At 36.2% G+C, this 24,796-nt stretch overlaps 1 protein-coding gene across 1 annotated transcript in view; it reads right to left on the reverse strand.

Annotated features, from left to right (window-relative positions):
* Positions 1–24,796, reverse strand: part of Zbbx (zinc finger B-box domain containing) — a 104,094-nt gene that overhangs the window by 25,088 nt on the left and 54,210 nt on the right. The window contains exons 10-16 of the mRNA XM_055596637.1: positions 23,153–23,288; positions 18,016–18,125; positions 17,599–17,699; positions 16,225–16,304; positions 13,529–13,668; positions 10,050–10,360; positions 1,233–1,386 (exon numbers count right to left, since the gene is read on the reverse strand). Coding sequence (XP_055452612.1) covers positions 1,233–1,386; positions 10,050–10,360; positions 13,529–13,668; positions 16,225–16,304; positions 17,599–17,699; positions 18,016–18,125; positions 23,153–23,288 — 1,032 coding nt within the window. The remainder of the gene's footprint in view (positions 1–1,232; positions 1,387–10,049; positions 10,361–13,528; positions 13,669–16,224; positions 16,305–17,598; positions 17,700–18,015; positions 18,126–23,152; positions 23,289–24,796) is intronic.

The following is a 24,796-nucleotide window of genomic DNA, read 5'->3' on the forward strand; positions in this document are numbered from 1 at the left end:
AAAAAGGAAAAATAAAAAGAATAATCAATTCCAATACTTTTATTTGGAGAACTCTCTCTACAAAGACGTGGGGAAGCTCACAAAAATTAGGAAGTGAAAAAAAATGAATAACAAAAAGTTCACATATCTGGGAAAACTGAAATTTACAAGATTCCTGAGGACTCCTTCCCAAGATTACAGAAACAGTACACTTCTGGAGGACACTGACAGGTCCGGAAGCCAAGAGGGAGTTCCCAGATTGCTGATCTGCCTTAATCTTCCAATTCAGCAATTGTATACAGTCACTCATGTTAGGGCGGGAGATTCATTGATGATACGTTCATACAGTGGCATATTATCAGCCTTAAGAAGAAAGGATTGGTTTCCTTTATAAACACAATTTTTAAACAGCGATTTTCAAACTCAGTCCCCTGGAGTTTTGGAAGTTTGGGGCATGCATAAAAGAAAAAAAAAATGAACCTATAGTGACTCATATTCTAGTCTTACTTTTTTTATACTTCATTTTAAAAACATTCTTTCTTGCACATGATAAAACTTGGGACACTAAGCTAAATTAAATATGCTGGTCCACTTTATGAATCAGTTAATTAGAATAAGAGAAATTATACAAAGAGGCAGAAGAATGCTGGGGGTTAATGAGAGGATAATGAATTATGTTTAATGAGAATAGAATTTTGATCTAACAAGGTAAAATGTGTTCTAGAGACAAGTGGCACTACCAATGTTATTTATCATTATGAAAGTAAAAAGTGCCACTGAGTCACACACTTAACAACAGTCAAAAGTAAATTTATTTCTTTTCTTAACACAATTAAAGACGATACAAATATTTCAGAAAGACACTGAAATTACATATTACTGTTAAAAATTTAGGAGATCCTGATATTTTTATGATTTGTTTTTAAGACAAAATTTAAAGATAATGTTTAGCTGAAGTGATTCTAAGAGATTTGCTGCTTTGGGATATGAAATGAGTGCTGATTTAACATTCTTAACACGATCTTCCACCGATATTCTTATTGTCTTTTCCTAATTTCTGATATCCTCAAATATGACAGCATACACAACATCAATACTTTCAGAAAAAAACAAAGAAAAGGTTTTAGTCATGGAATATAGTTGCCTACTATGCTATTATATGGTGGTAGTTTTTGTTTTTTGTTTTTTTTTTTTAATTGAGTGAGGATTTGACTGGAGAGTCCCAAAGGTCATGACTTCTGATCAGAATTTACCTGTGACTGTTATCCCGGAACAGGAATCGCAGCATTCTATGCTTGATGAAGGAAGAGAGTCGAGTCTTTCATTTTTATCGGGAGTAAAGAACTTCTCAAGTCCTTGATATGGCTCATTTATAGGTTTTTTTCTGAGGGCTATTTCTTGTAATAACTACAAAACAACATTTAATGTTTGTTTATTTCTAGCTGGCAAAGTCATTCATACATTCACTGAGTAATTTACTATGACCTTGACACCAACTCTGTTGTGATAACTTTTAGGGTGTAATAGGGAGACAAAATGATCCAATATTTAGATCCAATAAATGCAACACTGTTACTATAAACCGGAAGTTGTTATTAACCCAAGAAGGTTGAAAATTTACAAAGTGAAGTAATTTTTTTCTGTATTCAATTTCTTCTTCCCTCAGTAGAGTGGCTTTCAACCTCCAGAATGCTGTGACCCTCAGGTTGTGCTGGCTCCTAACCATAAAATTATTTTCATTGCTACTTCACAACTTGCTGTTGTTATACATCACACTGCATGTCTGACATGCAGGATATCTGATATGCTACCCCTGTGAAAGGGCCTCTCCATTCCCAGAGGGGTTGCAACCCACAGGCTGAGAACCACTGCGCTAGCACCTTTTTCACATGAATTAGGCTAGAGTGAGGAAACTCTGACATATGTTTCTGAACTAGTGTTTGTGTTTATTAAAAAAAAAAAGTTTAAAAGATGAAGTAAAATGCCAATGAGAATAAATCTGATGTGATGATGAACGTGGATGAAATCCAAGTTACCCAAATAGATACACAGCCTAAAGCAAACACATTGGAAATTGAGGAAAGAGGAAGAGAAATAACTTTTGATGTTAATGTAGTTATAACCTAGCAAATCTTGACCGTGTGTCTTTTAGAGTTAGTACCTATACTTATTCTGCCACCTAACTCACTATTGTTCAGATTATGATTGTGATTAAAAGACAAAACAAAACATGTTCTAGACATGTTGGCTTGTACTTATATTCCTGACACATAGGAAAGAGTGGAACAGCAGGATATCTATGAGTTCAAGGGCAATCTGAGTTACAAAGATTCTAAGTTAGGATTTCTCTTGCTGTGACAAAACACCATGTCCAAAAACAACTTGGGGAGGAAAGGGTTTATTTGGCTTACACTTCCTCATCAAGGGTCACCATCAAGGAATTCAGGACAGAAACTAAAACAGGGCAGAAACCAGGAAGCAGGAGCTCATGCAGAGGCCATGGAGGAGTATTGCTTTCTTGCTCATCACAGTTTGATCAACCTGCTTTCTTATAAAACCCAGGACCTCTTTCTTGTTTATCTTCTTTAGGTGTATAGATTTCATTATATTTATCATATCTTATAAGACTATTTGAGTGAATATATACCATGTGTGTCTTTCTCCTTCTGGGATACCTCATTCAGAATGATCTTTTCTAGATCCCACCATTTGCCTGCAAATTTCATGATTTCCTCATTTTTGATTGCTGAGTAATATTCCATTGTGTAAAAATACCACATTTTCTGTATCCATTCCTTCGTTAAGGGACATCTGAATTGTTTCCAGGTTCTGGCTATTACAAATAAAGCTGCTACAAACATGGTTGAGCAAATGTCCTGGTTGTGTACTTGAGCAAATTTTGGGTATATGCCTAGCAGTGGTATATAGCTGGGTCTTGAGGAAGCACTATTCCTAATTGTCTGAGAAAGTGCCAGATTGACTTCCAAAGTGGTTGTACCAGTTTACATTCCCACCAGCAGTGGAGGAGGGTTCCCCTTTCTCCACAACCTCTCCAGCATGTGTTGTCACTTGTGTTATTCATCTTAGCCATTCTGATGGGTGTAAGGTGAAATCTCAGGTTCGTTTTGATTTGCATCTCCCTGATGGCTAAGGATGTTGACCATCGCTTTAAGTGTTCCTCTGCCATTCTATATTCCTCTACAGAGAATTCTCTGTTTAGCTCCGTACCCCATTTTTTAATTGGGTTATTTCATTTATTGCTTTTTAACTTCTGTAGTTCTTTATATATGCTGGATATCAGCCTTCTGTCAGATATAGAGTTGGTAAAGATCATTTCCCAGTCTGTAGGCTGTCGTTTTATTCTGACAACAGTGCCCTTTGCTTTACAGAAGCTTTTCAGTTTCATGAGGTCCTATTTATTGATTGTTGCTCTTAGAGCCTGTGCTGTTGGTGTTCTGTTAAGAAGTAGTCTCTTGTGCCAACCCGGGGTAAGATGATCAATCTTCACTTAGAAAGACAAATGGGATGTGTATTGGACTTAGGAGAAAACCGTAACAGGACAGGAGCCTACTGCAGAGGACCCCTGAAAGACTCTACCTAGCAGTGTATCAAAGCAGATACTAAGAATCATAACCAAACCTGTGGCAGAGTGAGGGAATCATATGAAAGAAGGAGAGTTAGTATGATGTGGAAAGGATAGGAGCTCCATAGGACCAAATATATCTGGGCACAGGGTCTTTTCTGAGACTGACATTCCACCAAGAACCATGTATGGATATAACCTAGAACCTCTGCTCGGATGTAGCCCGTGGTATCTCAGTAACCAATTGTTTTCCCATAGTAAGGGGAACAGGGACTATTTCTGACAGGAACTCAGTGGCAGGCTCTTTGACCTCCCCACCCCGCAAGGGAGGAACAGTCCTGCTAGGCCACAGAGGAGGACTTTGCAGCCAGTGCTGAAGATACTTGATAAAACAGGGTCAGATTCAAGGGGCAGGGAGGGAGGGAGGGAGGAAGGGTTTGGAAGGGAATAAGGGAGCAGGATACAGCTGGGATACAGAGTTAATAAAATGTAATTAGTAATAAAAAAATATAATAAATAAAAGAATAAATAAATAAATAAATAAATAAATAAATAAATAAATAAATAAAACCCAGGACCACTAGCCCAGGGATGACACCACACAAAATGGACTGGGCCTTCCTCCATCAATCATTACTTAAGAAAATGAAGAGGGAGGAAACAGAACAGAACAGGAGCCTACCACAGAGGGCCTCTGAAAGATGCTACCCTGCAGGGTATCTAAGCTAGCTAGCTAGGCCCTTTACTTAAAATATGAATCCTAGGGGGAAACAAGTAATTCATACATAAGACCTCAAGATTGATTCAAGATTCAGGGAGAGTGATTATCAGTATTAACAATTCAGAATCAATGTAATTAATGCTCAAACGTACTTTGATCCAAAAAAGTAAATACCACACAATGATTCCTATAAAGCCAAACAAATATACAGGTTACCTTTAATCATCCTAAAATGATGCTGGCAACCAGTAACATAAATCATTCAGAAATCCTAGTCCACTCTCCAGGACATTATTCATAATTGTCCCTGATATTGATGAGCTCTAATATGTATGGATCATGCCATTACTATTCTAAAAAAATGTTTTTAAACTCTGAGTATAGGTTTGGCAATTTATAATAGTGATATTTTGTTTTGTACTGTTTTTTTTTGCGAAACTAAAACAGTTTACTATGGACAATTTTAGAACCAGAACAACTAAGAACCTCCAACTAGTCTATTTTTATCCCCAGTATAGCCCAAAAAAATAGTGCATAATTCAGTAGGAAGTTAATACTTTACAAAGACAGAAGTCCAAAAAGAACAACTTTACACTCAATTTAGATATCAGGAAACATCATAGCCAAAATTACCCCTGATTCTTGAACTTTAATTTTACTCTTGAACATAACAGATTTCCACATGATTTCTGGTAAGGTAATTACTTTCATTTTGTAAAGGGGAAATTACAATCAGTTCAGATATTTTCATTAGGGATGAAGAAAGAGTGAATTCAACTCCGTGAGTATCTGAAAGCAAGAATTCATTCTTCAGACTGTGAAACACCCACTCTTCTGACGTTTAATCTAAAACAGTCTCATTGTTGAATAGACTCCTTGGTGGTGCCTTTCTGTTAGGCAAGTTCTTCCTACTTACAATCCAACTTACCCCAGAGACTAGCTTAGCCAACTGCTGAATGAAGGCACTCTCTTAATGTCTTGCCTCTCATGTTGAAACTACTATTAGCAGAAGACATTTTCTGTGAAACAATTCACAGTTTTATTCCACCGTGGAGTGCAGTCCATGTTGCTTTACTGATGAACTTCTAGAGATAAAGGTCACTTAATTCGCCTTGAAAATATGAGGTCAAAAACCTAGTGTTCCACAAATGAGCACTATGCTCTTCATGACATTGGCTTAGACTATTCTCAGACGATTGTTGCTCGTCACTGCCTACTTGAAACTTGCTAAAGGACGATTAGTTTATACTGTGCTCAGATCAAAATAGATTCTTTGAAACAAACAGACCGATAACACTAAAAAAATTTCAGATACTGTCTGTAAGTCTGTTGAACATATTTTCATGAAATTCTATAATGACTTCCTGAGCAATTAGGTATAAGATGCTTTTGCTCTGTGATGACTAATGTTGCCGCTTTTAAGAAAAACACACGTGTACACAGATGACTGGATGCAGGCCCTTGCTTGCCATTTCAATCTCTGGGAGCCCATGGGAGCCCTGCTTTCTTGATTTGATATTTTTCATTCTCTCTGACTCCTACAATCTTTCCTCCACATCCTCTGCAGGGTTGCCAGCTCTGCAAGAGGCAGGGCCCAATGGAGACCTACAAGTTAAACGCTTGCTACATGTCTGGCTTTGGTCTCTGAGCACACTCCTGTCTGCTGCTGGAGGAAGTCTCTCTGATGACTGCGCCAGGTGTTCTTGTGGGGCTCCTAATAATGGATGAGGGTGTTTCTCTGGATCATTTGCCTGCTCTTGAGACTCTTTTCCTCCTATTGGGTGGCCTCATCCAGCCTTGATAAGAAAGTTTCTGCTTGTCTTATTGTATCTTCTTTTGCTTAGCTGTTGTCTCTTGAGAGGCCTGGCTCTTTTCTGAAGAGTAAAAGGAGGGGGAGTGGATCTGCGGGAGAGAAAGACAGGTATACTGGGAGGATTGGAAGGAGAAAAACTGTGGCTGGGACATATTGTATGAAAGAGGAATCTATTTTCAATAAAATCTTTAAAAAGAAAAGAAGAAAAGCACACATTTTTAACAGTAGTAATAAGAGGAATAAAAAATATAATTAACCTTTAAAGGTTTCATTTAAAATTTTTGAACTCTTTAAACCTCAGATATATGTAGTACCTAACTTGAACACAGAAGTTAATCTAAGTAGTTTAATTTAAAATAAAGATTTGTAGACCAAAAGAAATAAATAAATAAAAAATAAAACGCCATTGAGAACTTTTACATTGAGCTAATCATGCTGCATTTTGTTATTGATAAACTCAACAATGCATGCTTTTATTATTTATTCTTCTCATAGTGTGCATCTGTGTAAATACAGATCTTAAATATCTGCAAAGAAAACAAGAATATCATGTTTTCCGATATGAATTTTTTCATAATTAAATTTCAACATAGTTTGAGTTGTGTTCTTGTTAACAAGTATAGTTTTGATTCATCTTAAACTATATCATATTTATTTTAAGAGTTACCACAAACCTCATATTTTTTTCAAAATGTTCTAATAAAAGAGTAATGGGTGATATACTTTAACAATCATTTCCTGAAAATATTTTAAATTTCTTAAGTTCCTTACTATGTCCTTAGCATCTGGGTTTTTCAAAGTTATTTGATTGACTTCTTACGAATAAATAACTGCTATTGTTCTTCATTATTTTCTGATTTCTGGATTTACATGCTGAAAATAATGTTTTTCAATTTCTCCAAAAGAGGTACATTGGCATCAGAATGTAATTAGGGAATTTTTTTGCACAAGAGATTTAGTGATTAGACTAGAATATAAATTATTTAATGATGTATTAAAATTGACCTGCAAAATCTTGCAAGCCAAGTTTTACTTGCTTTGTTTTATGAAGGGAAAACTGTATGCACAAAAAGGAATGCTTTTACTGTTAGTTCAAATGCATTCTTTGTGTCTTCATTCATTATTTTGTTGCCCTAATAGAATTTCACATACAAGGCAATTTGTAAAGAAAGTAAATTTCCTTTCAGATTTTGGGGGCATGTCTTTTGAAGTCCTCCTGGCTCTACCAGCCCATGGAGAAAAGTGGAAGGAAAGGAAACCTAAGAGAGATAGAGGTGGCCAAACTTACTGTTGTAACAAACTGTGCCAGACAGCAACAGTCTTTCCACAATAACAAAGGCAAGACATTCATAAGGAAAGAGCACACATGACCTGATCAACACTTTGAGCACTCTACCCCTTAACCTTACTGCTTCATGCACTGGAGATTAACTTCCCAACATAGGAACTTTGGAAGACACAGTCAAACCATGGCAAATGGCGTGTGTCTCCTTAGATGTTTAAATTCATTCACACTAAATTTTCATAAGTCATATTTACAGAAAAATCTAAGCCACTTTTCACAATATTAAATTATTTGAATAACACATTGATGTAATGGAAGTTTTAAATTATATTATATTTCATTTTGGTTCATTTTTGTACATTTTCTCCCAGCCCATACATCTAGAATTGTGTCTTACTAATCTTTTTATATAAAAAAGAGCTTCTAGTGTTGATGCAACTTTATTTTTCTGTATTATATCTTTCTTATCATCAGTATTTCTTTCTAAAGACATTGAATTTAGCTTATAATTGAGTTTTCATAATTTTTAGGCCAGGCCCATGATTCATTGATTTTCACTGTGTTTCTTCCATTCATGAATATGTATGTTCTTTTGTTCACAGTGGCTTTATACCCTAATAAGCATATCCCTGAGTTTAAAAGGATTTTATTTTGAAATTGTGTTTAATACACCTGAGTCGTCAAATTTATACTTTATCTGGGTTTCAGCAGCAACTGGACACCATTGTGAATCCTACTAAATATTCCATGACCACAAAAAAATAAACTTCAGAATTGAAATATGGGTCTAGTAAATGTGTACTGCTTTAACAGAATAATAAAGACACAGTTTGTAAACAGAACCATGGTAAGAGACGATTTGTATACATTTTCTAGTAATTAGTTTTTCAGCTTCACCTTACATGTGAGAGCCTTTCTGAAAAGGAAATGGAGACAAGATGACAAAGAGAGAAAGCAAACTGAATGGTCTAAGATTTCAACATCTGTGAACCTTCTATGGTCTTGTGGATATTTGTAGAAGCTACCAGACAATTTTGCTCAAAAAACTGGCTTTTTTTTTCCTTCACAAATACTTTAGATGTTTAGAGAGCCACCAATCCATGTTGGCTCCCTGAGCCATTTTCCACTGAGCATTCTGAGGATAGATCAGGTCGGTTTCTCCTCCTGTAGAAGAACGAACATTCCCTAACTACAGCATTCCTCCATATATGAGTAGATAAATCAAACCATCTTCACAGTGCCTCGTGGAATCTGGGAAAATGAATTTTTGCTTTATTTTTTTGTTGAAAGTAGATACCATAATCTACTGCTTTCTCCACTGAGGTAGTAGGAAGAAAAGCTGATTTGAAGTAAGATCTTGAGTGCAAAAACTACTACTGGGTAAATTGTAGAAATTTCCTTCCAGAAAGGACTTGGATTTACCTCCCCCACATATATCATGGCATTACTAGGAATGACCAACATTAGTGAATATCTTGGTTTGGAAACTTCAGGGAAGAAGGTACATACAACTGGACAGTACATGCCGACTAGTGTGATATTATTGCTTCACAGTTTCATTTCTCAGGTCATATATTTCATTGACCTGGCCCAAATCTGTCCAGATCTGTTTCTATCACTATGTTGCACATATGGTTATTTCTCTTAGTAGCAGGTCTATCCCTCAGTGTCTGAGCAGATGTTTAAGAATCTGGAATTTTGGAGAAATCTCAGTTCCAATTTTATATTTCAAAGATGCCATGCTTTTTCATAAGACAGTACAAAAATTCAGCCTGTGCCAAACAGAGTTAGCATCAATTCAAGTTTCATCCCCCCACATATTTTAGTTCTTGTTTCAGTTCAGCTGCACAAACTGACTTTAAATAAATTGAAGGGATGCAAAAAGGTGGATTTACCTAATTTCTGAGGAGTTTATCATCAACAATCACAACTGCTATGTAGAATGGAGATTCCGAAATAGTTTAAAATATGGCTGAGTACAAGAATGAGCCACTTTGCTTGCTCCAGTATTTCTTACTTACCCATATCCTTGAAATCATGATATTCTCTACCTACATCATAGATGACGGATCATTTTCTTTGCACCTGAACTGATAATCACTTCCAACAATAAACATATGAATGTACATATATGTGTGTATTCTATGTATGTATAAATATACATATAGCTATATATTATAGACTGCATTACACTCTATTATTCATAAGCAAATTTTATTTGAAAAAGTACCATTATTCTTGATAGACCCATGTGGTGGTTCTTTAGTTCATTTGTAACAGAAAAATGCATGTTAAAATGACATTCACCTCTTAAGAATTTTTCTTATACAAGCCCCTAGTGTCTGCTCCAATGAGTCACCTTTAGCTATCACCTTATAAGGAAGCATAGTTTTGGTTCTATTTATTTATTTATTTATTTATTGTAATTTTTTCACTTTGTATTCTGCTGCAGCCCCTTCCCTCATCTCCTCCAAGTCCCACTTACCCTCCCTCATCTCCCTCTATACCCTTTTCCCTAATCTCCTGATAGGTGAGGACCTCCTCCTCTTCTAGCTGACCCTAGCCTAGCAGGTGTCATAACTACAGTAGAAGATAGCCTTTTTTATGTACTACATCAAAACATAATTTTCTTAAGTACATCATTATATATAATGTAATAGGTTTTTACCAGTGGTGGCTTTGTAGTGCTTGAATCTTCCAAGTTTGGCCTCTCATTTAGATTGCTGCATTCCAACGACCTGATGATGTCTAGAGATAAATTCTCATCCATGAAAGATGTAGTTAAATTTATGGTTGACAAGGAACGCTTGCTTGCAATTGGCATGCAGGAATCAACAGAATTTTGGTTATTTCCTGGGTATATATTTTTCTCCATTACATTTTTCTCAAAAGAGATGGTTTCTTCTAGGTTTTGGAACTCATCAGAATGAATACCCAACTCCACAGTGTTAACAAAGTCTGTGTTTGAAGATTCTGTTGCTGAAAACACATATTTAACAAGACATTAATAAATACATTAAGTATTAACTGATTATATTTTTCACAAACCAAAGTCAAGTGGTTAAAAATATTTTACTTATAAATCTTATTTTATAAAAATGTGTTTGCTTATTTCCATGTTTTACCTTTGCAGTCCAAATTGTGCTGAGATTGGGCAAAGGTTGTCAACTAGATAAAACAGCAGCAGTGAGAGGCAAAGAAGAAAGTGTGGCAGGGACATCTGCTATACCAAGACATGGATGAGCAAGACAGTATGAGTCACCACCTCATTATGTCTGACCCAAGTCTCCTGATTTAGATCATCGGTTTTCACTGGGCTGCAGACTGGAATCATCTTCCATTCTTTAAAAATATCAGCCTGTAGTCCGACCTCAACCAATTAGACACTGAACTAAAATTCAGGCAACAGCATTTGTCATTCCCTCACATCAGACTCTGTATGTGACTGACATGAAGCCAGCATGGCAAAAGCACTGGGCAAGATATTCTGTGGATTCAAAATATTTTAAGGATTTTTTGACCAAATTGCTTTCACTTTAAAGCACACCAACTAATATTTGTCTCAGATAGTGCCTAAACTATTCAACTCTTATATTCTTTCCTCTATTATATGACAGATTGTGTAAAATATACCTCAACTCTTATTTTCCTTCCTCTATTATATGACAGATTATGTAAAATACTAAAGAGTTTAACCAAGAGTTCTCTGGTATAGATTCTAGGCTATAGCTGCCAAGTGCTGCCTGTCATTACAAAATACTTATAAAACTTGGCAAATACATGAAGCATGTAGGAAATATCCCTCAACCTGTTCTAATTAATAAAACTTATGAATATCATGAGAAATGAGATGATGAGAAATATGCTTCTAAAAGAATATCAGGAAAGCTATAAGCACAGCAAAATGTCAATGATAGTCCTATGATTGTCTCTTAGAATGAATCAAATATAAAAATATATAATTTGTTAGAATAAAAGATAGGCATTGTGCATTGAAAAGTCCACATATACCTTCAATAATATATTCCAAGACTGAAAAACACTACTGCTGAAAACCTTTTCATAATTCTCTGTAATAAGTAGTGCTCAGAGTACAATAATAGAAGTGAGTAAATGTTTGGGAAAAATGTTTGGGAAAAGATATCTGAGAAAGAATTTTATCCAAAATGTGAGAATTCTTACAATCCTATAATATCAAAGCAAACAACTGAATGACGAGTATGTGAATAAACATTTCATTATAATAACACAAAGAGGATATATCAGAGTACTTTCCTAATTTATACAAAGATGCAGTTTAAAATCACAGTATCTCACACACACACACAAACACACACAAATGTTCACACTCATACTCCAACAATATACAATGGTAAATTGTATGTCAATAAATACTAAATATCAGATTTTTCTAGGTGACTGTAAATTAAAACAGTATCAAGGGCGACCAAACACTGACAAAAAAAGAATTCTGTCATCCTCTAAAATGCAGAATGTCTCAGTATTTTGGTAGAAACAAGTGGTTTAAATATGGACTGTCATCCACAGGCTAATGCCTGTTTGGACACTGCTTCTCTGATTTGGGAAGGTTATAAACTTTTGGAAGGTAGAGCCTTGTGGGTGGGAGGACAGCTGTAGAAGTGGAATTTGGGGTTTCGTATCCTGGCCTTGAATCTTGTTTTTCATCTCTGCTCCCTGTGTGTAGATGGAATGTGATAATTCTGCTTCCCTGACTACTGGTGTCCCTGCTGTCATGCCTTCCTTTCTTGACGCAAGGAACTGTGTACTTCCTGTAACTATAATCTGAAATGAATTCTTTCTTCCAACCTTCTTTTAGTCAAGGTATTTATCACAGTGGCAGAAAAAAATAACTCATTGGTTTTAGTGTAAACTATATTCATAACTGCGAAACCTTGGAAACAAAAGAATATTCTTTTACAGATAACTGGAAAGCTAAATAAATTGAAGCTCATTCATACAGTGCAACATTATTTAGTGCCAGAATAAAACGAGACTTTTGATGTGAAATGTTGACAGTGGGGAGCTGAGTGTATGTGAGTGCAACGAGAACACTGGAGTCTTTATTAGTTCTGCTCAACTTTGATGTAAGCAAAATAAATCTCTAAACAATAAACGTTAGTTTAAAACATGTTTAAATGTCTTTGAAGTAACACACAAGTATTTTTGTTCACAGTTTTCTCAAGCACAGCTGAAAGGTGACCTACCTCGGTAAAACAATACCAATTATATGTGGGTCCAAAGTGCTAATGTGAAATGTGTGTATACAGTTCCTGAGGGCCAGACCAGTTTATAATGTCAGGACAGGTAGGACTGGCATGAAGCCTCCACCCTTCCTCAGCTTCTTCTGGCCAGTTGGGTTTTCGGCAGATTTAAATACTGCCCTTGGGTATCACTCAAATTCTTCACAACGACATAACTACTCATTTCCTGAAAAATCTGAGCTTTATAAAATATAGTACTAAACTTAAAAGTCACCCAATAACTACCTTGTACATTAGCAAAAGAAAGTCAGAGAGATGATGGCATTTCAAGGTGACACAGATTGAGTGGCAGATATGAAAATTGAATCTGACTATCAGGTCAGGGCACTTCAGTGTGACTCTCTAGATAGCGATCTTAAAGATTAAACCAAAAAAAAAAAAAAAAAAAAACCCTAAATTTCCTTACAGCAATCAGAACTGAAAAATTCAAAAGACCTAGAAGAGATGACAGCACAGAAACAAAAACAGTGGATTGTTAGGCTTAGGATTCATCTCACATAAACTTCACATCCAATATGAATATTATAGGGAGTTGTTTAGTTGTATATGAAGGCAAATGAAACAGTCATCATACTTTCATCACTAAAACTTACTCTATGTGACTTTAAAATACTCATTTACTTCATAATAAGTTTTATAGAGACCCATATTGACTTTATTTGCTTATAAAAATACAACACCATTATCTATTGATTAAATATTATTTGTAAGAGAATTATATGTTTTCAATCAACTACTCATATTGATCTGGTTCTATGATGAACAAAATAATAAGGAAAATGTTCCTAGACTACTATATCTATTGATTTTATTAAATTACCAACATTCATTATTAAAATAAATTAAGCAAAAAGTAGAATGTTACCTTTTAAGTCAACCTTGTGACATGTAGAGTTTGTTCTTAAACAAAAATTTAAGATATCTGTTTTTCCCTTGTTGAAAACAAGATGTTGATGAATGCCATTTTCACAAGAAAAGCAATTCCGATGATCAGGAAATGTAGAACTTTCATGTTTAGAGACAAGCACAAAGAATGAGTTTAAAGAAATAGTCCGCGAAAGCTCTGGTATACTAATTACATAAGACCATAATTTGGTACTATTTTAAAATTTTGGTAGATATATTTCATACAATGTTAAGTAAGTGGTTTTATGTATAAACCATATATGACATAGTTAACTGCAACTAAATTGCAAAATCTCAATAGAAATTTACTGTTTATAAACACTGATGTTTAATTTTCATACATCTTTTGAGAATGTTGAATTTAGTATAATTACAATATAGTATGTCATGAATATACCTGTGTTCCATTCAGTGGTGAACATTAAGAGCAGTATGTAATACTTCATTTCAGTTGCCAACAATGAATATTATCTGTTTGCACAGCTGTTCTCTCATCACATTAACTACAGACCAAGCAACACCAAATTTTTGTGTAACTCTATAATAACAAATCTCATGGATTATAGTAAACAAAGATGTTATCTTAGGTCACTCGTGGTTCAAGAAAAGTTGATATTATAGTTCTGTGGTTACCTTCAAAGCAACACTATAAGACTAATGCCAAACCATAATGGTAATTTTCTTCACCTCCTCTAACAATTTACAGGTCTCAAAGATGACATGGGATGATGTATATTGAAAAAAAAAAATCAGACCTGAGAGAGGTATCCCAGAAGCAGAAAGGCACACACGCTATATACTCACTTATGAGTGAATATTAGACATACAGGATAAACATAATAAAATCTGTGTACCTAAAGAAGCTAAGCAAGAGGAGGACCCTGGATAAGATGATCAATCCTCACTCAGAAAGGCAAATGGGACAGACATTGGAAGAGGGAGAAAACAGGGAACGGGACAGGAGCCTTCCACAGAGGGCCTCTGAAAGACTCTACCAAGCAGGGTATCAAAACAGATGCTAAGACTCATAGCCAAACTTTGGGCAAAGTGCAGGGAATCTTATGAAAGAAGGAGGAGATGAAAGACCTGGAGGGGAGAAGGAGCTGGAGCTCCACAAGGAGAGCAACAGAAATAAAATATCTGAGCACAGGGTTCTTTTCTGAGACTGAGACTCCAACCAAGGACCATGCAGGGAGATAACTTAGAACCCTTGCACAGATGTAGCCCATGGCAGCTCAGTGTCCAAGTGGGTGCCCTAGTAAGGGAAACAGGGACTGTCTCTGACATGAACTTAGTGGCTGGCTCTTTGATCACTTTCCTTACCAGGCCACAGAGGAAGACAAGGCAGCCAGTCCTGATGAAACCTGATAGGCTAGGGTCAGAGGGAAAGAGAGGAGGACCTCCCCTATCAGTGTACTTGGGAGGGGCATGGGAGGAAAAGAGGGAGAAAGGGTGGGAGTGGGAGGGAATGAGGGAGGAGGATGCAGCTGGGCTACAAAGTGAATAAACTGTAATTAATAAAAAATAAATAAATTTTAATAATCAAAAACAAAAATAGGGGGAGGTAAGATGATTCAGTGAGTGAGCAGACTTGTTACTAAGTTTTAAGACCTGAGTCCAGTCCCGAAACCCTACATGGTAGAAGAGAATCCATTCCTACAAATTTTTCTCTGATTTTTTATTTACAAGTATATGCCAACATACATACACAGAGGTACACAAGACACTTAGATACACAGAACTAAAAATAATTAATCTTTTAAAAGTAGCAAGCAGAAATTTCATTCATTTCCTTAAGGAGACACAATAACAGATATTATTGGCTTCTAAACTGCTGATCAGAAAGTTGTATCCTAACAACACCTTGCTACCAACGGCAGCTCTCCTGTTTAGTGTTGAGAGCCTATGTCAAGATGGGATGCTGCCTGGTAATTCCAGGCATCACTCAGCCTCGGAGCTGCCGTGATACACTAGGAAGGGCAGAAGCTGATCTGAACAAAACACGAGTTGGGGGATGCTTAACAGGAGCTGGATCCCACTGTTATGTCACATCAAGCATTTATGAGGATGCACCAAAAATGCTAAATGTCACAGAAGGGAGGTAATTTTTAACTTTACTAACAGAAAAATAATATATTTGATTATTCACATAGAAACGACAAAATTAGCACAAAGCAATTACAAAGTGAACTACTATACTTCCTAGGCCAATCACATAGGAGGTTTAGCCTAAAGAGCAGCATTGTATCAGAGGAGCTTATGAACCTGATCATTTATAAAAGTTCTTATTTTAGAGTTCAAAAGAAAGCACAGTCAGAAAGGATCTTAGAGAAAAGAAGGTTGATGTACATTATATCCAACTTGGAAAACTACGTCAAATGATAGCAGCCACTAAATTCATAAGAGTATGTAAAGGAATAGAACTATTAGACAAAATTGTGGCTTTGTTGCTTTATAAATAAATATTCCAGCTAGAGAGATAGATGAGATTTGCATGGCTGGATCTTAATTTTGTTATTAATTTAGGCTATAAGTAGATCAGATCTACCCTATAGCCTCATCCTTGAAGGCAAATGCTTAGCTCTACCCCAAGCCATTCCATTAGTGACTGGTGGTTAAAGAGTAACTAACAATGGTGAATGAGAAAGAACTTACCTTAGTTGACTCTCTGCACCAGCCAATTCAACTCTGTAAGGCACTGTATTCTCTGGTTCTTCAAATTCTTCTTTGTGAGTCTTATTAAATACATGTTATATAATATTAATATTCTTAAAGTTTCAGTATAACATTTCGTATAGCCATATATACAGTTTTCATAAAGCCAGTTAATTGTGGGTGATATATATTACTTATTTCTACAAATGACTCTCTAGTTATACATGTTCCAGGAAAACAAAATTTAACAGTTTATCCTTGACAAAATTTAATATTTTTCTCAATATTTATAATTGTCACACTTGGTACCAATAATAGTAACAACTATCAATCCCAGTAGATTAGTGACTACACTTTTTCAGTTCTCTTAATGTCATATCTCTACCTTATTCTTAGACTAAAAATTTACTGAATGGTGGGGGGGTGTATATTGTGTATTTTACTAATATCTTCTCATTATTTAAAGGATAAATAAGCCATTAATAGAAGAAAGAAAAGCTGTAGTAGCTACCAATCCAGGAGCCACAGAGAAAGCAAGAGGTGGGTTGTTTCTCACCATTTTCTGAAGTAGCAATCCAAAGTTTCAGAATGCTTTGGAGAAAGTGGTAGTTCAACTATTAGCTAACTAGAGAGTCAAAGTGCAGAGGCTCTATCACATCTGAGTCATTTGGTCTGAGGTCTGCTTGACTGTTGTACTGACAATATATTTAATAACTCCCTTAAATGATAAATACTATCTTTCCCTTTACAGAAAAATAATATGAATGATATTCCAGAAACTACATATTACACCTAAGTATATTTAAACAAGATACCATTTGGTGAAATTGACCTATTGTGGAAGCTTGAAAAATAACAAACTAAAGAGACACCAAACTATACTCTGTGAGCTAATGCAGCAGAACATTGGAACAGCCCCATGATGCATGTCTCCACAAAAACGTCACTGTTAAGTTCGCATGTCCATGTGTTCTCCGAAATAAAATGGATAGTTTTATATTCATCCATTAGCTGGAATCCAAATGTGAATTTGTTCTTCTTTTTTAAAGATTTATTGATGGATTGATTGATTGATTGATTGATTGATCGATTGATTGATATAGTATTCTGCCTGCATGTGTGCCAGGAGGCCAGTAGAGGGCACCAGATCTCCTCATAGATGATTGTGAGCCACTACATGATTGCTAGGATTTGAACTCGGGACCTTTGGAAAAACAACCAGTGCATTTAGCCTTTGAGCCATGAATTTCTCTCCAGCCCATGAATTTCTTCTTAAACTCTAACGATTTTAAAAGGAATCTTACTGATAACAAGAGGACAACACAATTACAAATTTTTTTATGTTAAACAATTTGAGTATCATTATATACTTACACTATCCAGTTCTACTATTGTTACAGATGGTGGAGGTCTCGCTATATTCACTTTTTCTACTGGCATAAAAAGGGGTGGATGTTTTACTTTGATCTCCTCAACTAAGAAATAAAATTGGAAAATATTACCAAAGAACATATCAGACAATTTGCTGTCTAGAAATAATACTACCACAAATAAAAGAACAGTATTTCATTAATCTACAAAAAGATGGAAACACTGTCAATATCTTCAGCTCAAATAAAACACATTTTCTTGCAGTTATTTTTTGCATGAAACTAAGTTAAAGCAAGTAAAAGGAGATGGGGTCTCAATGTAGATCAGAATGATGCTTGGACAAAATCTGAAAGCATGTGTTGATCACTGCTTGGTTATACAGTTTTAAACAATGCTGAAAGATCTAAAAGCTCAACTGACCATCACTGTCAGCACCATTTTCATTCTTAGTGCACTGTGCCTCTGCAGTAGCCTCACGCGGATGTGTGAATGTGTTTGGGAGCATGTTACGAAGTTGTTCCTGTGGAGTTCTACAAAACAAATAAGACACAATTAAAAGAGGAAAAAAAAACATATTGATTGAACTTTCACAGAGAAGACATTTACTTGTCAAGTGAGTGAAAATTCAAAATTAACACTGAAACTTTGAGTGTAACATTAATTTATAGATTAAGATTAACAAAATTTCAATGTGATGAAAGTTTCTAACTCAATTTCACGCCACCCAAGGAGTTTTTCAGTTGCATACTGTGTTTTGTTTAAGATGAAGGACAAAGTCATGATACAAGTCAGTACTCTAAAAAAAAGCCACATGGAGTCCAAAGAATTTGCCCTGCTGCTGACAAGGCCAATTTACAAGTCTATGTTTTATCTCACACACTTGGCGCTATTTTGATGAGTTCTAATGCAAGCTGAGGGCATTGATCTAAACCTTCAGTACACAAATGGAAATGATGTCCCATTATAAGAATGTGGGATGTTCTGGGGTGAACTCAGTGGCTGGCTCTTTGATCACCTTCCCCCTAGGGGGTGCAGCCTTTCCAGGCCACAGAGGAAGACAATGCAGTCAGTCCTGATGAGACCTGATAAGCTAGGGTCAGATGGAAGTGGAGGAGGACCTCCCCTATCAGTGGACTAGGAGTGGGTCATAGGAGGAGAAGAGGGAGGGAAGGAGGGCTGGACTGGGAGGAGAGGAAACAATGTGAGATGTTCTGTCTATGGCATCTATGACCTAATTAACATGACTGGTGGGTACAGACTACTTCAAATGGAAAGCACAAAGCTTGGGAATTTCCAGAGTTCAAGAATGTGTAATTAACTCACAGATTTATGAGAGGCCTCATTTTTAATAAGAATAACTGCACAATCTTCATAAATCATGCAAGCTCACATGGTTGCCAGGCAAAAGATCCTGTCTTATGGATACTGTCAGTACCAACATAAAACTTAAAATGTGCCCATTTTTATCCTAACTACTTTTGATACATTCAGTACTAGTAGGCAGTAGATTAAATAATCTCTTCTATGATGCTATTGTGAGTGAAGGAGTTGAGAACCTGCTAGTTCTCAGTTACATAAGCAGAGAACACAGCAAGAGCACCCTTCCACCTCTGATCTGAGTACCCTTCCTCCTCACGCAGTTCCTAGCTGTGTTTTCACTTTACCATGCCTCTTTTCCTGCTTGTAAACACAGCGGATGCATTTCTAATATGGTGTGCAAATCACATAAGTACAAAATATTTTGTGTTACTGAGCTTTACATCTCAAAATTTTTTTATGGGAGATTAATTACTTCCACTGAGAATTTAACTAAGTGAGATATAAAACTATTATAAAATATAAAAACTGGCATTTGGTCACCAGAAACTGCTTCCTACTTCAGTATTAGTTTACTGTGCTAATAACTCCCTTTCTATGACCTGAGTACAAATAAGCTGTTATCCGAGTACTTCACGAAACAAACCAACTTTCGTAGTTGGTTCATTTTCACCTTTGTTTTATTCGTAATGCCTTACAGAAAATTCTGATAGCAGGGTTGAAGAGCAGAGGCACTACACATTATTTATTCTATATAAAACTCCAACCCCAGCCCCTCCCACAAAACCATAACACATAAATAAAGGTGAAAACACCTTTTATTGTAGTAGTTACCTCTTCATCTTCTTTAAAATTTAGTGAGTTTTTATTAAAATATATTTGCTCAATATCTCTCCTCTCTCTCTTTCTCACTCTGTGTGTGTGTTGTATAAACAGGTATATGCATTAGTACGCTCATGTGTCTGCAGGTGGGTGTGTGAAGGCTGATCATTCTTTGGTGTCATTTTTCAACTGCCCTCCATTTTATTGTACACAATCTTGACTGGTCTTGACCTCTCCCCCACTGGACCTTGCCCCCTTCTTGACCTTGCCCAATATAGGCTAGCTTGTCTGCACAATGAATCTTAAAGGTCTGCTTGTCTCTTCCTTCCCGGCACTAGGATTACTAATGTTTGCTACCCTGCACAACATTTTTTATGTGGATCCTGAGGATTAAAGCAGTTTCTCATGTTTGAAGCAAAGACACTACACAGACTGGTTTTTTGATTCCTCATAGACATTGATATAAAACCATTGATTTACTGACATAAATCCATTTAAATATAAAATATATCCAAGAGCTTATGGTGAGAGAACCTAGCCCCAGAAAAGTACCCACTGTTATTATTTTCCTAAGTGCTTTCTAGACACAGATTTCTCTACCCAAAAGCTAATGCAGCCTCAGTCCTTATCAGAAAAGCATCTTTGTACAGTGAACAAAACCTAAAACAAAGACTCAAAAATGATAAAAGTGGAGAGAATAAGTGCCTGCTTGGTGCTCATCCATAAATGAGATATCTGCATGCTCCCTCTTTCCCGGGCTAAGGGGACAACATGAAAGCCAAGGGAAGAAGTAATGTGCTCTGAATATGACAGGACCATTGCACACACACACATAGCAGCTGTGGTTGCTTACACAGGCTGGCATAAGTCCCAGCTGAGAAAGGGAACGGGGTGGGAAAGGGGCACTGGAGTCCCACTCCAGCTGAGGAAATATTGAAAGGTGAGGAGAGTGGGTTTGTTTTAAGGGTGTGGTCCCTGCTGGTTGATCATTCTCCAGCAGATGGCCCCAAACCCACACTTACTGGTTCAAAACTAATTAAAAGAAAAAGAAGAGAAACAACACTTTTTCTTTAATAATTCCAATTTTTAAATGCAAAAAAGTCTAAAAATCATCAAAGAGCAAAGTAGAATTATGAGTCAGCTTAGAAAGTAGAGACAGAGTGCCACCCACTTGAAATATTATGTTTTAGAATGTCCCAAAGATGAAATGGTTGGATATAACCTAGAACCCCTTCTTGTACATAGCCCATGGCAAATCAGTATCCAAATGGGTACCCTAGTAAGGGGAACAGGGACTGTCTCTGACATGAACTCAGTGGCTAGCTCTTTGACCTCCCCACATCCCATGGGAGGAACAACCTAGCTAGGCTACAGAGAAAATTGCAGCCAGTCCTGGTGAGACCTGATAAGCTAGAGTCAGATGAACGGGGAGGAGATCCTCCCCTATGAGTGGACTTAGAGAGGGGCTTGGGAAGAGATGAGTGAGGGAGGGTGTGATTAGGAGGGAATAAGGGAGGGGGGTAGAGCTGGGATACAAAGTGAATAAACTAATTTATATAAAAAAATAAAAATAATTTTAAAAAAAGAAAAAAATGATGAAATGGGATTCTTCAAAAATACATTTTTTTTACTTGGCTCTTTTTTATAATTTATTAATATTTTTACTTAATTGCAGTTGTATTAATTTTAATTAATTACAGCTGTATTTTCTTTCTCAGGGGGAGGTGGTCAAAGAGCCAGTCACTGAGTTCATGTCAGAGACAATCCCTGTTCCCATTACTAGGGAATACAATGAATTTTTTTGTATGATGAAATACAGGTTTTGCGATTGCTCTTCAACGTGTAGGCTAGAGAGTTTCTGTAACATTTTTTTTATTTTATTTTATTTTATTTTATTTTATTTTATTATTATTAGTTACATTTTATTAATTCTGTATCCCGGCTGTATCCTGCTCCCTTATTCCCTCCCTCATCTCCTCCCTGCCCCTTTCCAAGTCCACTGGTAGGGGAGGACCTCCTCCCCTTTCATCTGACCCTGTTTTATCAGATATCTTCAGGACTGGCTGCAAAGTCCTCCTCTGTGGCCTAGCAGAACTGCTCCTCCCTTGGGGCATGGGGAGGTCAAACAGCCTGCCATTGAGTTCCTGTCAGAAATAGTCCCTGTTCCCCTTACTATGGGAAACCAATTGGTTACTGAGCTACCACGAACTACATCCGAGCAGAGGTTCTAGGTTATATCCATACATGGTCCTTGGTGGAGTGTCAGTCTCAGAAAAGATCCCTGTGCCCAGATATATTTGGTCCTTGTGGAGCTATCTTTTCCACGTCATACTAACTTCCCCTTCTTTCATATGATTCCCTACACTCTGCAGAAGGTTTGGTTATGAGTCTTAGTATCTGCTTTGAAACACTGCTAGGTAGAGTCTTTCAGATGCCTTCTGCGGTAGACTCCTGTCATACATGCAATGCACATCCCATTTGTCTTTCTAAGTGAGTATTGATCATCTTACCCCGTGTCCGTTTTCTTGTTTACTTCTTTAGGTGTATAGATTTCATTATGTTTATCATATCTCGTAGGTCATTATAAGTGAGTATATAAATGTGACTCAAAGACCACCATCATAACACCCCACCACTTAGGAGGCATTGGAACTACAGAAACACTGTACTTGGAGTGAGATCTACTTTATAAAGATTATTGTTTTCCCCCGTCCTCTAGAAAGTTGCCAAGAGCAGTGATGCACAGTCATCTCTGCTTTCTAACAAATTGCATTTATACCATCCCAAGTCACAAACTCTACAGGCCTGTATGTTGTTAAAATCACCAATGATGAAAACACATCCTTGTTCATAATGTTAGTTTCATATTGTAAGTTTGTTTTAAAGCAAATTACAAAACTATGAATCTGACCATAGATCTTTGACAATTTAAAATGATTATAATTAATAAAAGTATAAAATGAAAGATCTAAATGATTTTAAACTAATTTAATTTAGAAATGTTTTAATTTAATAGATTTGTAAAATAAAGGCACAAATATCTATGCTAAAACATAGCAAAGTCATTTTAAAGGAAATCTTTATTTCATCCTTCTGTTATTATTCTTGAATTCTATACTATATTTGCACCTTTTTCATACTTATGTTATTATTCTTAATTTCTATACTTTATTTGTGCCTTTCCCCAGAGTCACATTTTTTTTTTGTTTCTTAAGGTTAAAATATACCATATACGTTCATGTGTATATAAATATTTGTTGTTAATACAAAGTGTCACTGTAATTTTAAATTGTTTTAAAATTAGTCACACAGATAAAGTACGTTTACAAGTTGCTTCAGAAAGCCATGTTTCACATACAAGGAACACAGACAACTTCTATTTCCTAGCAAAGAGTAATACTAAGATTCTACTGATTACCTCCTGTGTTTCTTAAGCCATAATTTTTCCATGTATGACAGACTGTCTTCTGAAAATTCGATATTAATTGGTTCTGTCCAAATTTTCAAATTAGTTTGTACTTCACATTCTTCCACTGAGTCTATAAAAACAAACACTGCACATAATTAATATAGCCATGTCTATGAATTACCATCTTTTTTTCTTTAGATATAGAGTCCACTGTTTATGGAGTGTAATTCTTTGGTATTTATCTGTATAAATGTAATTATTATTAGGTTATGATATGATACTAATATATCAAGACTAAGATGTAAATAATGCTAAAGTGTTTTTAAAGCATTGGTTTAATAAATGGTTCTGTGAATAATTTTTTCAAAATCTCTTGAAGTCAAAGAATCCTATGAGTCAAAGCTTTCCAAATGCTACATTATTCTAAGTGAAAAGAGGTAAATACGAACAGAGTTGCTGTATCTTCCACACACTCAGCACACACAAAGGTGTATATTACAGCCATTTCTAATAATATTTACATATTATGGGGAATAGAAAATAAATAATTTTAATAAATTAATTCTATCTTATTCAGAATAAACAGAACATCAATCCCAAAGTACTTTTGCCTTTGCAGCCATTCACTCCTAAATGCTGTTTATTTCTGAAGTAGCGCAAACTACAAAACTACTCCAGGGATATAGCTCCAGGACTGGTAGCTCTTCCAACCTCTAGAGATGGCTCCTCTCTCTATGTTGCAACACCCTCAGAATAAAATGCTGCAAAAAATAATAAAAGGAAGTAGTAGAGATTAAAGTCAAACATTCTAACACTATGCTGGTCCTAATATCATAGTGCAAACTGTAGTGATTAGCATCCACCACAGCTGATAAACTAAAATAATGGAGTTTCTCAGCTCCCATTTTTCCAATAGTATTGTGGAAAAGATATAGAAGAAATTTGGAGAGTAATAACTAGAATCTATTAAATGGCAGAAGAAAAGGGATTAGGAATGTATATTGTGAACATGAAGATATGATGGGAGGGGAAGGAGGCGTGTTTAACATGCTGAAGTTCAAAGAATTAGTGCAAAAAGACAGGGCAGGAGGAGGAAGGGGGAGCTTAGGTTGGTTCTTTTCAGAGACAAGAACCACTGTACTTGAGAAACGGCTCCCAAATTTGGAAAAAAAGAGAAGAAGGAGGATAAAGGAAGTAGCCCGTGATTTGCTTTTTTCCATTCACCAATGAATGGCACATCCTCAGGAAATAAAGATGAGACCTAGTCTTAACATGCTTGTTGGTATCTTTGGCAACTGTGCCTAATCACAAACACAGAACTGCTAGGAGAAAAATATTTGGTTAAGTATACATTCAGCAGAGCCCTTTGCTAGTTAACTGAAGGGCGTACAGATTCACGAGGTGAGGCTCCATGGGAAGAGGGCTGCATGAGCTGTCTCTGAGGCGTTGTTTGCTTTATTGCTTCTGGCTGAGCAGTCTTCTTTACTGAGAATGTGTATGAGACACTCCATCACTCATCCTGTTGAGGTCATAGGTGTTTTTCTTAATATACAAAACAAAATTCTTAAAGTAAATGGATGCCTGAAGAAACCCAGAAACACCCAGAAGACCAGAGTAGAGGAAACCAAAGAAGCCAATGGGAGAATCTTAGCA

Source organism: Psammomys obesus, unplaced genomic scaffold (assembly GCF_907164565.1).
Source record: "Psammomys obesus unplaced genomic scaffold, mPsaObe1.curated_primary_1811, whole genome shotgun sequence".
Classification (NCBI taxonomy): domain Eukaryota; kingdom Metazoa; phylum Chordata; class Mammalia; order Rodentia; family Muridae; genus Psammomys; species Psammomys obesus.